The sequence below is a fragment of the Suricata suricatta genome, chromosome 12 (genome assembly GCF_006229205.1).
Source record: "Suricata suricatta isolate VVHF042 chromosome 12, meerkat_22Aug2017_6uvM2_HiC, whole genome shotgun sequence".
NCBI classification, from domain to species: domain Eukaryota; kingdom Metazoa; phylum Chordata; class Mammalia; order Carnivora; family Herpestidae; genus Suricata; species Suricata suricatta.
This window is the reverse complement of record NC_043711.1, coordinates 9,999,153-10,012,322: the sequence shown is the minus strand read 5'-3', so window position 1 is coordinate 10,012,322 and position 13,170 is coordinate 9,999,153. Positions and strand designations below refer to the sequence as shown.

The following is a 13,170-nucleotide window of genomic DNA, read 5'->3' as shown; positions in this document are numbered from 1 at the left end:
CCCATTAAACCCTCCTATCCCACAACGAGGTCCCTTGTCTTTAGAGGTTCTCACTAACAAGTCAGAGCACCCCATAATACGTGTCAAGTTCTGGATTTGCAGAAATCTGTGTCCCCTAATAGGAGGAGATGGGGCAAATAGGTGATGGGGAATAAGGAGTGGAATTAGTGGTGATGAGAACTTTGTGTTTTATGGAAGAGTTGAGACACTATGTTACACACCTGAAAATGGTATTATACTGTATGTCTACTATATAGGAATTAAAATTTTTCAAAGAATTAGGGGTGACTGGGTGGCTCACTTAAACGTTCTGACTTTGGCTCAGGTCATAAACTCATGATCTGTGGGTTTGAGCCACACATCAAGCCCAGGGCTGACAGCTCAGAGCCTGCAGCCTGCTTTGGATTGTGTCTCTGTATCTCTCTGACCCCCCTTCTCTTTCACAAAAGTAAATAAACATAAAACGGAGGAACCTGGGTGACTCACTGAGATGAGCATCCAAATTCGGTCATGTCATGAAGTCATGATTTGGGAGTTCGAGCCCCATGTTGGTTCTGTGCTCACAGCTCAGAATATGGAGCTTGCTTCAGATTCTCTCTCTCTCTCTCTCTCTCTCTCTCTCTCTCTCTCTCTCTCTCTCAAAAATTAATAAATATTAAAAATGTTTTTAATAAAACAAAATCTAAATAGAAACTTTTTGCTGGAAAACTATGAATCAGATGATAGGAAATAACCATTATGGTTTATAATCCAATGGGGGGACTTGGGGGTCAAGTGATGAGGAGATATGAGTCTTACTCTGTCTCACTCCCCACAGGTTAGGTCCATGCGTGTTTCCTGCTATCACTGCCTAATCTCTGCAATGCAGCAGTAAAGAAGATGCAGGTGGCAACAGTCAGAGTAGCTGTATTGTGTGTGAGATCTGTGAAGAGCCTATAGTTGTAGGAAGTACTGAGGGAAATCAGCTGCCCACCAAAAATTAAAAGAAGAGTAATAATGCATCCCTGGGAGAATCACCAAGAATGACACCATCAAGGACAGAAACAGCAGAAGTCACTATTTCTATTACCTTCACACTTAATATATCTTTTGGACAGTGTGAGGGAAAACTAGAGATTGTAGAGTGGAGGTGGATTATTGTAAATTAATCACACAGTTTTGCAGGTACTTCTGCACTTCCAGACGTGATCTCTTTCCAAGGTGGATGGACACAAAACCTGGGAAACTTGTATATAACTTCTGATATGCTCAGTAGTTTTTATCCAAAAGCAGATACCTTATCAGATACATGCTTCCAACCCAGAAGAGAAACATTTTGCATTTACTCCACTGCTCCTCTTATCACATTATAAGCACTCAATTGGCTATGTTATATATATGTTTTATAAAATTCATGGAATTGGGGCACTGTGGTGACTATGTTGGTTCAGCATCTGAAATTGGTCCAGGTGGTGATATCGCAGTTCAAGGGTTTGAGGCCTGGGTCTGCTCTGTGCTGACAGCTCAGACTCAGGGCTCTGCTTCTGATTCTGTGTCTCTATTTCTCTCTCTGTCCTTTATACTCCCTTTCACAAAATGAATATTCATTTAAAACCTTAAAATCCAATTGATACAATTTAATAAGAGGTCTAAACAGTGATAAGGTAATCTTGAAAATGGGTGCCTGGGTGGCTCCGTCAGTTAAACTTCCAACCCTTGACTTTGGTTCAGGTCAAGATCTCATAATTTCTGATATTGAGCCCCACTCCAGTCTCGGATCTGAAAGCATGGATTCAGCTTCATATATTCTCTCAGTCTCTCTCTGCCCTGCCCACACTCTCTGGCGCTCACTCTCAAAATCAATAAATAAACCTTAGAAACCTACAAAATAGATGCCCACAATGTATGAAAAACTTTTAGCAACTGAATACTATAGAAAGATTACTGCAGTCTGTCAGCCTATGAATTGATACAAATATCATGAACTATCACTTCTGGGGTTTGGGATACTGTTACTAAAGTGTTTATCTTGAAACAAAATATTTTATATGCAGAGAATATCTCACTGCTAATGAGCTTTCTCAGGGCTTATTGATGTCTCTGCTCCACAGACCATAGATGAACGGGTTCAGCATGGGCGTCATTACCGTGAACATCACTGTGGCCATGGCACTTGCTCTGGAGTTCTCTGAAGCAGCATAACTAAGATACGCACCAAGGCTTGTACCATATAACAAGGAGAACACCAATAGATGAGACCCACATATGGAAAACGCTTTATACTTGCCACTCACTGATGAAATTCTCAAAATATAAGATACAATTATAGAGTAAGAAGAGAGAATGCCAGTGAGTGGAACAACACCCAGAAGTCCACTTGAAAGGTACATGGCCAAGTCATTGAGGAACATATCAGAGAAAGCAAGTTGGATCACCTGATTAGGTTCACAGAAAAGGTGAAGGATTTCCAGCTCTGTGCAAAATGAGAGTCTCAAAACCATTAAATCAAGTAGTAGAGAGACAAGAACACTCAATAACCAGGATCCTAGGAGGAGAATGCCACAGAACTTGGGGTTCATGTTGACCATGTAGTGCAGGGGGTGACAGATGGCCACAAACCAGTCATAGGCCATCGCTGTCAAGAGGAAGTTGTCTAATCCTCCAAAAAGCATGTAAAAGTACATCTGGCTGAGGCAGCCTTCATAGGAGATTGCTCTGCTCTTCATCTGGATGTGCAGCAGCATCTCTGGGATGGTGGTGGAGGTGAAGCAGATGTCTGAAAAGGACAGGTTGGAGAGGAAGAGGTACATGGGTGTGTGGAGGCGGGAGTCTGTGATAATGGCCAGGATGATGAGCAGGTTCCCAGTGAAGGTGACCAGGTACATGGACAGGAACAGCCAAAAGAGCAGTGACTGCAGCTCCCCCTGGTCTGAGAGTCCCAGGAGGATAAACTGTGTAACACGGGTTTGGTTTCTTCCTTCCATGTAACTGATGCAAACAGCTGAAACAGAGACAAGAGCACATTGTAAAGGCACCAGCATGATCACAGAAATTAAGAGAAATTAGGAATTAAGAGACTTAAGAGAAGCATGTTTTCATCATGTTTCATTCTACAGTTCTTACACATTACCTCCCAATAGAAATTCCAATATAGTAGTCATTGTTAAGCATCACAAGGACCACACATAAACAGAAGAGTTATCATCAATCCTTCAATTTCTTCCAAAAAGGATTCAAGGGGAAACACTTCCTGCTTTATTTCATTAGGCCCGCATTGCTCTGATATCAAATCCATAAAAAAAATTGCAAGAAAAGTACAGAACAGAATTCCCAACAAATACTGATGTGTAAGTCTTTGACTAAATATTACTCATTCAAGCATAGCAACCTTTTGATCATGGTGTAGAAAAGGATTGTTCATCTTGACCAAGAGGGGTTTATTACTGCAAGGCAAGGATGGTTTAATTTATGAATATCCTTCAGATAGTATAACACGTTAACAGAATGATGGATAAAAAGCACATGATTATCTCCACTGATAGAGAAAAACATGGACAACATTTAGCATTCTTCCATAATAACAACATTCAAGAATCTGAGATAGATGGAAACTTCCTCAACATGATATAGGTCATTGTGAAAACAGACCTTTAACATCAATCTCAATACTGAAAGGCAGAAAACAGCTCCTCTGTATGAAAAAGACAAGCATGTCTGCTTTCATACCTTCTATGCTATATGGGATTGAACGTTTTACACAGAGAAATTAGCCATGAAAGAGGGAAAGACAAAAAGAAAGACAGAAAGGAAGAAAGTGGGCAGGAAGTGTGGAAAGAAGGAAGGAAGGAAGAAAGTAAGGAAGGGAGGGAAGGAAGGAGGGAGGGAGGGAGGAAGAGAAAGAAAGAGAGATAGAGGGAGAAAAATGGAAGGAGGTAATAAGGAAGGAAGGAATGGAAGGAGGGAGGGATCAAGGGTGGGAGAAAGAAAAAAAAGTATGAAAGAAAGAAAGAAGACAAAGGGACAGAGGGATGACAAATGAGACGGAAGGGGGGAGGAAAGAAAAAGAGAGAAAAGGAAATGAAATTCATCAAAACTAGAAAGGACAAATAATATGAATTCTCATAGAAAAGGTGATCTTATTTTAACAAAATAAGCTAGCATTAAAAAAAGGAAAAACTTTTAAAATAATACACAGATTCAGGAAATTTGGAGAATATAAATCAGCACACACACAAAACTCAGTTGAACAGCTAAACTCAGCATGAAACGTACCATGTGAAAACAACAACTTAAATGTATTTAAATCGTATGAGACAATCTCAGAAAAGCAGGTGGGGGAAAAAAAGTGCAGAAATGTGTGATTTGGAAAATGAGTGGATTCTGAAACTTGGAGATGAAAGAAATTACACAGAAGTACTGCGCCATCCTTGAAAAAGGTATATCCAGAGGGTATTGTTAACAGTGCTGATACTTCTGCACTTTTGAACTGAAAGTGAAGATAGATGGAAATGGCCAGTAAATGGTGGGAATGAGGTTATCACATTCGACGTGGGAGTTGAGTTTACATGTAAGCAAGGTGGAAAGGCTACTATGAGCCTTGTGGTAATGAATTAGAGTTGGAGTCATCAGTTTGAACTTGCTTTAGCTTAACATAGATATGGAGGCTTACATATGGATGCACGCTGGACGTCTTCATAGACACAGAGTAGTAAACACTCAGATGGTGCCTTCCCTGGTCAACTCCTGGGATATAGAGGCCCTGGTAGCAACAAGCACAGCTGGCACCCATGTCTTGGTTCTAATCCCATGTTCCAATCAGATGGAACCGGGCCCCTTGCAGAAAAAAAATGCTTTTAAGGATCAGAATGGAAATACGAGGAGCAGGAGCATCTTTTCCTTTAGGACAGGAATGTAATGCTACTGCCAAAGCCAAAAATAATAGGCATATGCCAAGCAGACATGTCAGCTAGCTGAAAAAGATCCACATTACCAAAGCTGGAACAATTAGAGCATCAAAATAAACCCAGATTACATACTAAATTTCAGGGAGCCCACACCAAAATAAATAACTAAACAATAAAGACAAGAAACACCCTCAAGTGCAGAAGAATAATAAGGACTTACAGAGAGGTGGGGAGTTGCAAAGATCAGCCGATCAGCAGCCTGCAGGCAAGGAAGTGTCTCTCCCTGTGGGGAGCTGCCAGAAATACAAAGATCAGCCGTCCACAGGCTAGGGAAGTGTTATTCCCGATTCAGGGACTGGAGACAGCCAGACTGGAGAGCCAGTAGAACAAAGATCAGCCGCCTGAAGGCAGAAGTAGTGTTAATCACTCCCCCCACCCCTCAGTGCTGCAGTCTGCCAGTCTGAGCATTTTTACCAATCCCTTAGGCACTACATTGACTTTGTAGTTTCCATTTCAGTTCTGGTCTCTCCTTATTTACTTGACCCTGTTTCTTAGCAACCAACCTAGGTCAGCAGCCTTGCTTCACGCCTTGAACCCTTTATAGGTGTGGGTATTTTCTCAGTAAACTAAGGCTTGAACAGAAACTTTGTCTTGCCTCTATTCTCTGTGCTCCTTGCCCTACCCTATTCTTACTCCCTCCCTCAGGAACCTGCGTTGACCAACCAGCCAGGCCAAGACAGACAAGTACGGACCAGACACAGAGATATTCTGCTCTCAGAGAAGGGAAGGAAAACTCCCACTATTTACACATGGGGCTGCACATGGCCAATCCCTACAGGAGCACTGAATGAATAACCGCAGTGGGGAAATTTGACAAAACCCATAGCAGCCAGGACATCAGTATCAACACCAGTGAGAATTAGTTTTGTTGAATGTGTGAATCCTTGACATCATGAGATGAACATAGCAGCTTCCCTCTCTTGTCTTCACGTCCAATATCCACGGCCATAGTCTACTCATGAACAAAAGCATAAGGCGTGTCCAAAAGATTAATTTACAGAATGCCTGGCCAGTAGACCTCAAAACTATCAATTGCTTTCTAGAATAAATGAAGTAAGAAAAAGTCACAGTCTGTGGAACTCACCAAAGAGAAAAATTAAATGTAACATGGGAGAGATAGCTGTCTTCAGAACAACAGAAACTGGTAAGGGAGCTTATTGAACTCTCTGAACTAACACAGAAAATATTTTGTAAATGTACAACTGTTAAACAATTGAGTTGATTGCAAAATTTAATAATTCATGAAATGCAAAATCTTTGGAAACATGTCCCTAAGACTTCATTATATACTGTGTATTAGCAGTCTCCCTGCTTTCACTTTCTACCAGTAAAATAAAATAATGATGCCACATACATCGTTTGAAAAATTTTCAATAAAATTACTATATCTGGAATTGTTTCTAGAACACAATTAAGAATGAATGAAAAGATTCATCTGAAGTTTTGTATCCACCCCTCAGAGACGCATCTTGCTCCCATCTCATGCTCATGGTGTTATTTCTATCCATCAATATCCCTCTCACACTCTGAACGCAGCAATAGTTTCTTCCACACAATCACTTGGGTCTCTTTTCCATAAAGCAGACCTGTTCATAGCTATCCTTGACATAATACCTGCACTTACTAGTCACTAATTTCAGAATTAAATTTCAACCCACTAACAAAACATGAATTTCTTTGGTCTCACTGTGGGTTCATTCTGCAGACCCAGTTCCTGATGGATAGTGAAACAATAAGACGGATTTCTATCAAGCAACACAACTGCTGCTTTACTTGGTCTCTAAATTTCCTCTGCTGCTGTTTCTTCATGGACTACTCACTGCCTTCTTCCCTCCAAAAGAACGCCAGCACCACTGTCAAGCCTCAATAACTATAGACCTATATGCAAAGGCTCACGAACACCCATGAAAAAGTCATCCTTTTTGAAAACAATTAAAAATAAAGAGTCAGCACTTGAGGATCTACTTCCCCAGAATTTAATGCAACATCACTTTATCACATTTATTTACTTTTCCACATTTATATACTTTTACATCTCTTACTGTTTCCTGTGTGTACCAAGACAGAAGAAACCCTGTCTTAGTCATGTATTTGTTCACAGAATAAATGGTAGTGTCTACCTCACATTAATTGCTAAAAAGAAATTTGTCAAATAACTGCAATTAACAAATGGTCCAATAACAATAAACAGCTAAACTCAACAATACAAAACTAGAAATGGAAACAGAGGAAACACTATTGAGAGATGAAGGCCCATTGATGAAGTACTAGCTCTGGAGGAGACAGATCAGGGAGAGATGGTTGAGTGTAACCAGAGTTTCTCTGCAGAATCAAAGACTTATTGGTCAAAACTGGCATCACTAAATGCTCTTTAACTAATTACCCTTGATGCCCCCAAAATAAACACCAATAACAGGGTCCCTGCCACCATAAGACATTTCCCCAGCACTTCTGGAGAAGCTGTAGCTTACCCAGATGTTATCAAGGAACAGCATGAAATCAATGACCTGCTTTCTGCAATGGATGATTGATGCAATTGGTAGCTATATCCCCAGGAAGGAAGAGACATGACCCTATTCTTAAAGGTACTCAAAGACACAGAATCACCTGAGATTTTATGAGTCAACATCAGTAGGTGCAGCAGAGGCATTTTCAATTTCTGTGGCTGAAGGTGCTGAATTCCCATGAGTCTCATTAATGAAATATTCATCTCCTCTCCATAGAGACATAATGTTCTAATATGATTTCTCATATGTGGAATTTAAGAAACAAGACAGGAGAGGAAGGGGAAGGGAAGGAAAACAAATCCTAAGAATTTCTTAGAGACAGCAAACAAACAGGGATGATAAAGGAAAGTGGGAGGAGAGGGGACTAGATGAGTGTTGCTTACTAAGGAAAGCAATTTTTAATAGTTTATTGCCAAGTTGCTTTCCATATAACACCCAGTGCTCTTCCCCACAAGTGCCCCTCTCCGTGACCATCACCCCCTTCACCTTTCCCCCTCCCTCTTCAGCCCTCAGTTTGTTTTCAGTATTCAAGAGTCTCTCATGCTTTGCCTCACTCCCTCTCCCTAACTCTTTTCCCCTCCTCCCACATTCCCAGGTTCCCCTGTTGGATTTCTCATGTTAGAATTATGAGTGAAAACATATGACATCTGTCCCTCTTTGCCTGACTTATTTCACTTAGCATGACAACATAGAGGTCCATCCACTTTTCTACAAATGGCCAGATTTCATTTTTTCTCATTGCCATGTAGTATTCCATTGTATATATATATACCATATCTTCTTGACCCATTCATTAGTTGATAAAAATTTAGGCTCTTTCCATGATTTGGCTATTGTTGAAAGTGCTGCCATGAACATTGGGGCACATGTTTCCCAATGTACCAGCTCTTCCTATCACTTGGGGAGATGCCCAGCCGTGCTATTGCTGGGTTATAGGGGACTTCTGCTGATAGAATTTGTGAGGAACCTCCACACTGTTTTCCAGAGTGGCTGCACCAGTTTACATTCCCACCAAGACTGCAGGAGGGTGCCTGTTTCTCCGCATCCTCACCAGCATGTATAGTCTCTTGATTTGTTCATTTTAGCCACTCTGACCTGTATGAGGTGGTATTTCAGTGTGGTTTTGGTTTGTATTCCCTGATGATGAGTGATGCCGAGAATCGTTTCGTGTGCCTGTTTTCCATCTGGATGTCCTTTCTGGAGAAGTGTCTATTCATGTTTTCTGCCCATTTATTCACTGGATTACTCGTTTTTTAGGGTTTGGAGTTTTGAGAATTCCTTGTAGGTTTTGGATACTAGCCTTTTATCCGATATGCCATTTGCCACTACCTTTTCCCATTCTGTCGGTTGCCTATTACTTTTTTTGATTGTTTCCTTTGCAGTGCAGAAGCTTTTTATGTTGATGAGGTCCCAATACTTCATTTTTGTTTTTTATTCCCTTGCCTTTGGGGATGTGTTGAGTAGGAAATTGCTGTCATTGAGGTCAAGGAGGCTATTTCCTGCTTTATCCTCTTGGGTTCTTATGGTTTTTTGTCTCACATTCAGGTCCTTCATCCATTTTGAGTTTATTTTTGTGTATGGTGTAAGAAAGTGGTCTCATTTCATTCTTCTGTATGTTGCTGTCCAGCTCTCCAAGCACCACCTGTTAAAGAGGTTTTTTCCATTGGATACTCTTTCCAGCTTTGTCAAAGATTAATTGGCTATATGTGTGGTTCAGTTCTGGGCTCTCTCTTCTATTCCATTGGTCCATGTGTCTGTTTTTGTGCCAATACCATACTGTCTTGATGATGACAGCTTTGTAGTAGTGGACTAAAGTCTGGTATTGTGATGCCTCCCATTTTGGTTTTCTTCTTCAATATTACTTTGGCTATTTGGGGTTTTTTGTGGTTCCATACGAATTTTAGGACACTTTGTTCTAGATTTGAGAAGACTGCTGGTGTAATTTTAATTGGGATTGCATTGAATGTGTAGGTTGCTTTGGGTAATAATGACATTTTAATAATGTTTATTCTTCTGATCCATGAGCATGGAATGTTTTTCCATTTCTTTGGGTCCTCTTCAATTTCTTTCATATGTTTTCTATAGTTTTCATTGTATAGGTCTTTTATATCCTTGGTTAGGTTTATTTCTAGGAATTTAATGGTTTTTCATGCAATTGTGAATGAGATCACTTTCTTTTTTTTTCTAGTTTATTACCAAGTTGGTTTCCATATAACACCCAGTGCTCTTCCCCACAAGTGCCCCTCTTTATGACCATCACCCCTTCCCCTTCACTCCTCCCTCTTCTGCCCTCAGTTTGTGCTCAGCATTCAAAAGTCTCTCATGATTTGCCTCACTCCTTCTCCCCAACTCTTCCCCCCCCTTTCCCATTCCAATGGTCTCCTATTAGGTTTCTCCTGTTAGTCCTATGAATGGGATCAGTTTCTTGATTTTCTCTTTCTGTTGCTTCATTATTGGTGTACATAAATGCAACTAATTTCTGTACATTGATTTTGTACCCTGTGACTTTGCTGAATTCATGGATCAGTGCTAGAAGGCTTCTGGTGGAGTTGATCAGGTTTTCCATGTAGAGTATCATGTGATCTGCGAAAAGTGAAAGTTTGACTTTTTCCTTGCTGATTCTGATCCATTTTATTTCCTTTTGTTGTCTGATTGCTGATGCTAGGACTTCCAGCACTATGTTAAACAACAGGACACCACTGTCCTGTTCCTGATATCAGGCAGAAAGCTCTCAGGTTTTCCCCATTGAAAATATATTAGCTGTGGGCTTTTCCTAAATGGCTTTTATAATGTTTAAGTAAGTTCCTTCTATCCCGACTTTCTCGAGGCTTTTTATTAAGAAAGGATGCTGGATTTTGCCAAATGCTTTTTCTGCATCTATCGACGGGACCATACGGTTTTTGTCTTTTCTTTTGTTAATGTGATGAATCACATTGATGGATTTGCAAATATTGAACCAGCCTTGTAACTGAGGAATGAATCCCACTTGATTGTGATGGATAACTCTTTTTATGTGCTGCTGAATACGATTTGCTAGTATCTTGTTGAGTATTTTTGCATCCGTATTCATTAAGGATATTGGCCTGTAGTTCTCTTTTTTTGTTGGGAATCTGTCTGGATTGGTAATCAAAGTGATGCTGACTTCATAGAACCTTCTTGGATGTTTTCCTTCCATTTCTATTTTTTGGAATAGCTTGAGAAGGATAGGTGTTAACTCTAAACGTCTGGTAGAATTCCCCTGGGAAGTCATCTGGCCCTGGGCTTTTATTTGTTGGGAGATTTTTGATAATGGATACAATATCTTCACTGGTTATGGGTCTGTTTGGTTTTTCTATCTCCTCCCATTCAAATTTTGATAGAGGATATGCATTTAGGAATTTGTCCATTTCTTCTAGATTGTCCAGTTTGTTGGAATATAATTTTTCATAGCAATCTCTGCTGATTGCTTGTATTTCTGAGGGATCGGTTGTAATAGATCCATTTTCATTCATGATTTTGTCTCTCTGGGTGCTCTCTCTTTTCTTTCTGAGGAGCCTAGCTAGAGGCTTATCATTTTTTTCTTTTTTCAAAAAACCAACTCTTGGTTTCATTGATTTTTTCAACTGCTTTTTTGGATTCTGTAGTGTTTATTTCTGCCCTGATCTTTATTATTTCTCTTCCCCTGCTGGGCTTGGGGTGCTCTTGCTGCTCCTTTTCTAGTTTCCTTAGGTGCTCTGTTAGATTTTGAGTTAGCGCTTTTTCTATTTGTTGAAATAGGCCTGGATTGCAATATACTTTCCTCTTAGGACTGCCTTGGCTGCATCCCAGAGATTTTGGATTGTTGTATTTTCATTTTCATTTGTTCCCATATATTTTTTTTAGTTTCTTCACTAATTGCCTGATTGGCCCAATCATTCTTCCACATTTTTGGTGGTTTTAACCTCCACATTTTTGGAGGTTTTCCAGACTTCTTCCTGTGGTTGATTTCAAGATTCATAGCATTGTGATCTGAAAGTGTGCATGGTATGATCTCAACTCGTTTGTATTTGTGGAGGGCTGTTTTCTAAGCCTGTATGTTATCATTCTTGGAGAATGTCCCATGCACACTCAAGAATACAGTGAATTCCCTAGCTTAAGGATGCAGAGTCCTAAATATATCTATTAATTCCATCTGTTCCAGTGTGCCGTTCAGGTCCATTGTTTCCTCAGTGATTTTCTGTCTGGTTGAACTATCCATTGTTGTAAGTGGAGTATTAAAATCCCCTGTGATAAGCACATTTTTATCAATAAGATTGTTTCTGTTTGAGATTATGTATTTGGGTGCTCCTCTTGTTTTATGTATTTGGGTGCTCCTGAATTCGGCACATAGATGTTTGTAATTATTAGCTCTTCCTCATGGAGGGACCCTGTAATTATTATATAATGTCTTTCCTCATCTTTTGTTATGACCTTTACTTTAATGTCCACTTTATCTGATATAAGTATGGCTACTCTGGCTTTCTTTTGACTTCCGGGTACATGATAGACATTCCTCCATCCCCTTACTATCAATCTGGAGGTGTCTTGAGGTCTAAGGTGAGTCTTTTGTAGACAGCAAATAAATGGATTTTGGTTAGTCCATTCTGCTACCCTGTCTCGTTTGATTGGAGCATTCAGTCCATTTACATTCCATATTATCGACAAATATGGGTTTAGATTCATTGTGTTCTCTTTAGAGTTCATATTTGTAGTGATATCTCTGGTAACTTATATTCCTCGCTACATTTCCTTCATAGAGTCCCTCTTAGGATTTCTTGTAGGGCTGGTTTCGTGGTGATTAGTTCTCTCAATTTTTGTATATTTGGGGAAACCTATATCTCTCCCTCTATTTTAAATAATGGGCTAGCTGGATAAAGGATTCTTGGTTGCATATATTTCTTGCCCATCACATTGAAGATTTCCTGCCATTCCTTTCTCGCCTGCCAAGTTTCAGTAGATAGGTCTATAACCACTCTGATAGGTTTCCCTTTGTATGTTAGGGCCCTTTTCTCCCTAGCTGCTTTCAGAACTCTCCCTTTACCTTTATATTTTGACAGTTTCACTCTGTTATGTTGTGTCGAAGGTCGATTCAGGTTACGTCTTAGGGGAGTTCTATATGCCTCTTGAATTTTGTCGTCTTTTTCCATCCCCAGATTTGGGAAGTTCTTGGCCATAATTTGATCAAGTACCCCATCAGACCTTTTTCTCTTTCTTCCTCTTCAGGAACGCCTATGATATGGATATTGTTCTGTTTGATTGTATCACTCAGGTCTCAAGTTCTTCATTCCTGTTCCTCTATCAGTTTCTCTCTTTTTCTTGGCTTGCTTTTTGCTATAACTGTGTCTTCTAATTTACCTATTCTCCTCTCTGCCTCCTCCATCCGTCCAGTTGCCACCTCCATTTTATTATGCATCTCACTTATAGCCTTTTTCAACTTGTCACAACTATTTTGAAGGTCCCTAGTCTTGATATCAATAGCTTCTCTGATGGCGTCCATGCTTTTTTCAAGCCCAGAAATTAATTTTATAACAACTGTTCTAAATTCTTGTTCAGTTATGTTGCTTGTGTCTGTTTTGAGCAGTTCTGTAGCTGTGATTGTTTGCTGGGATTTCTTTAGAGGAGAGTTCTTTAGTTTTGTCATTTTGGCTAGCTTTCTATCTCTTGTCTGTTTTAAAAGCTCATTCTGCACTGTGCTCCTGTTAGGATTGCTCTACTAACGGAGG

General features: G+C 40.0%; 1 protein-coding gene across 1 annotated transcript; it reads right to left on the bottom strand.

The window, feature by feature from the left end:
• Window positions 1-2,060: 2,060 nt before the first annotated feature.
• LOC115273736 (olfactory receptor 7A10-like) lies at window positions 2,061-2,963 on the bottom strand. Its single transcript, XM_029916965.1, has one exon. It carries the CDS (start codon window positions 2,961-2,963, stop codon window positions 2,061-2,063), a length of 903 nt encoding a protein of 300 aa, XP_029772825.1.
• Between the last annotated feature and the right edge of the window lie 10,207 nt (window positions 2,964-13,170).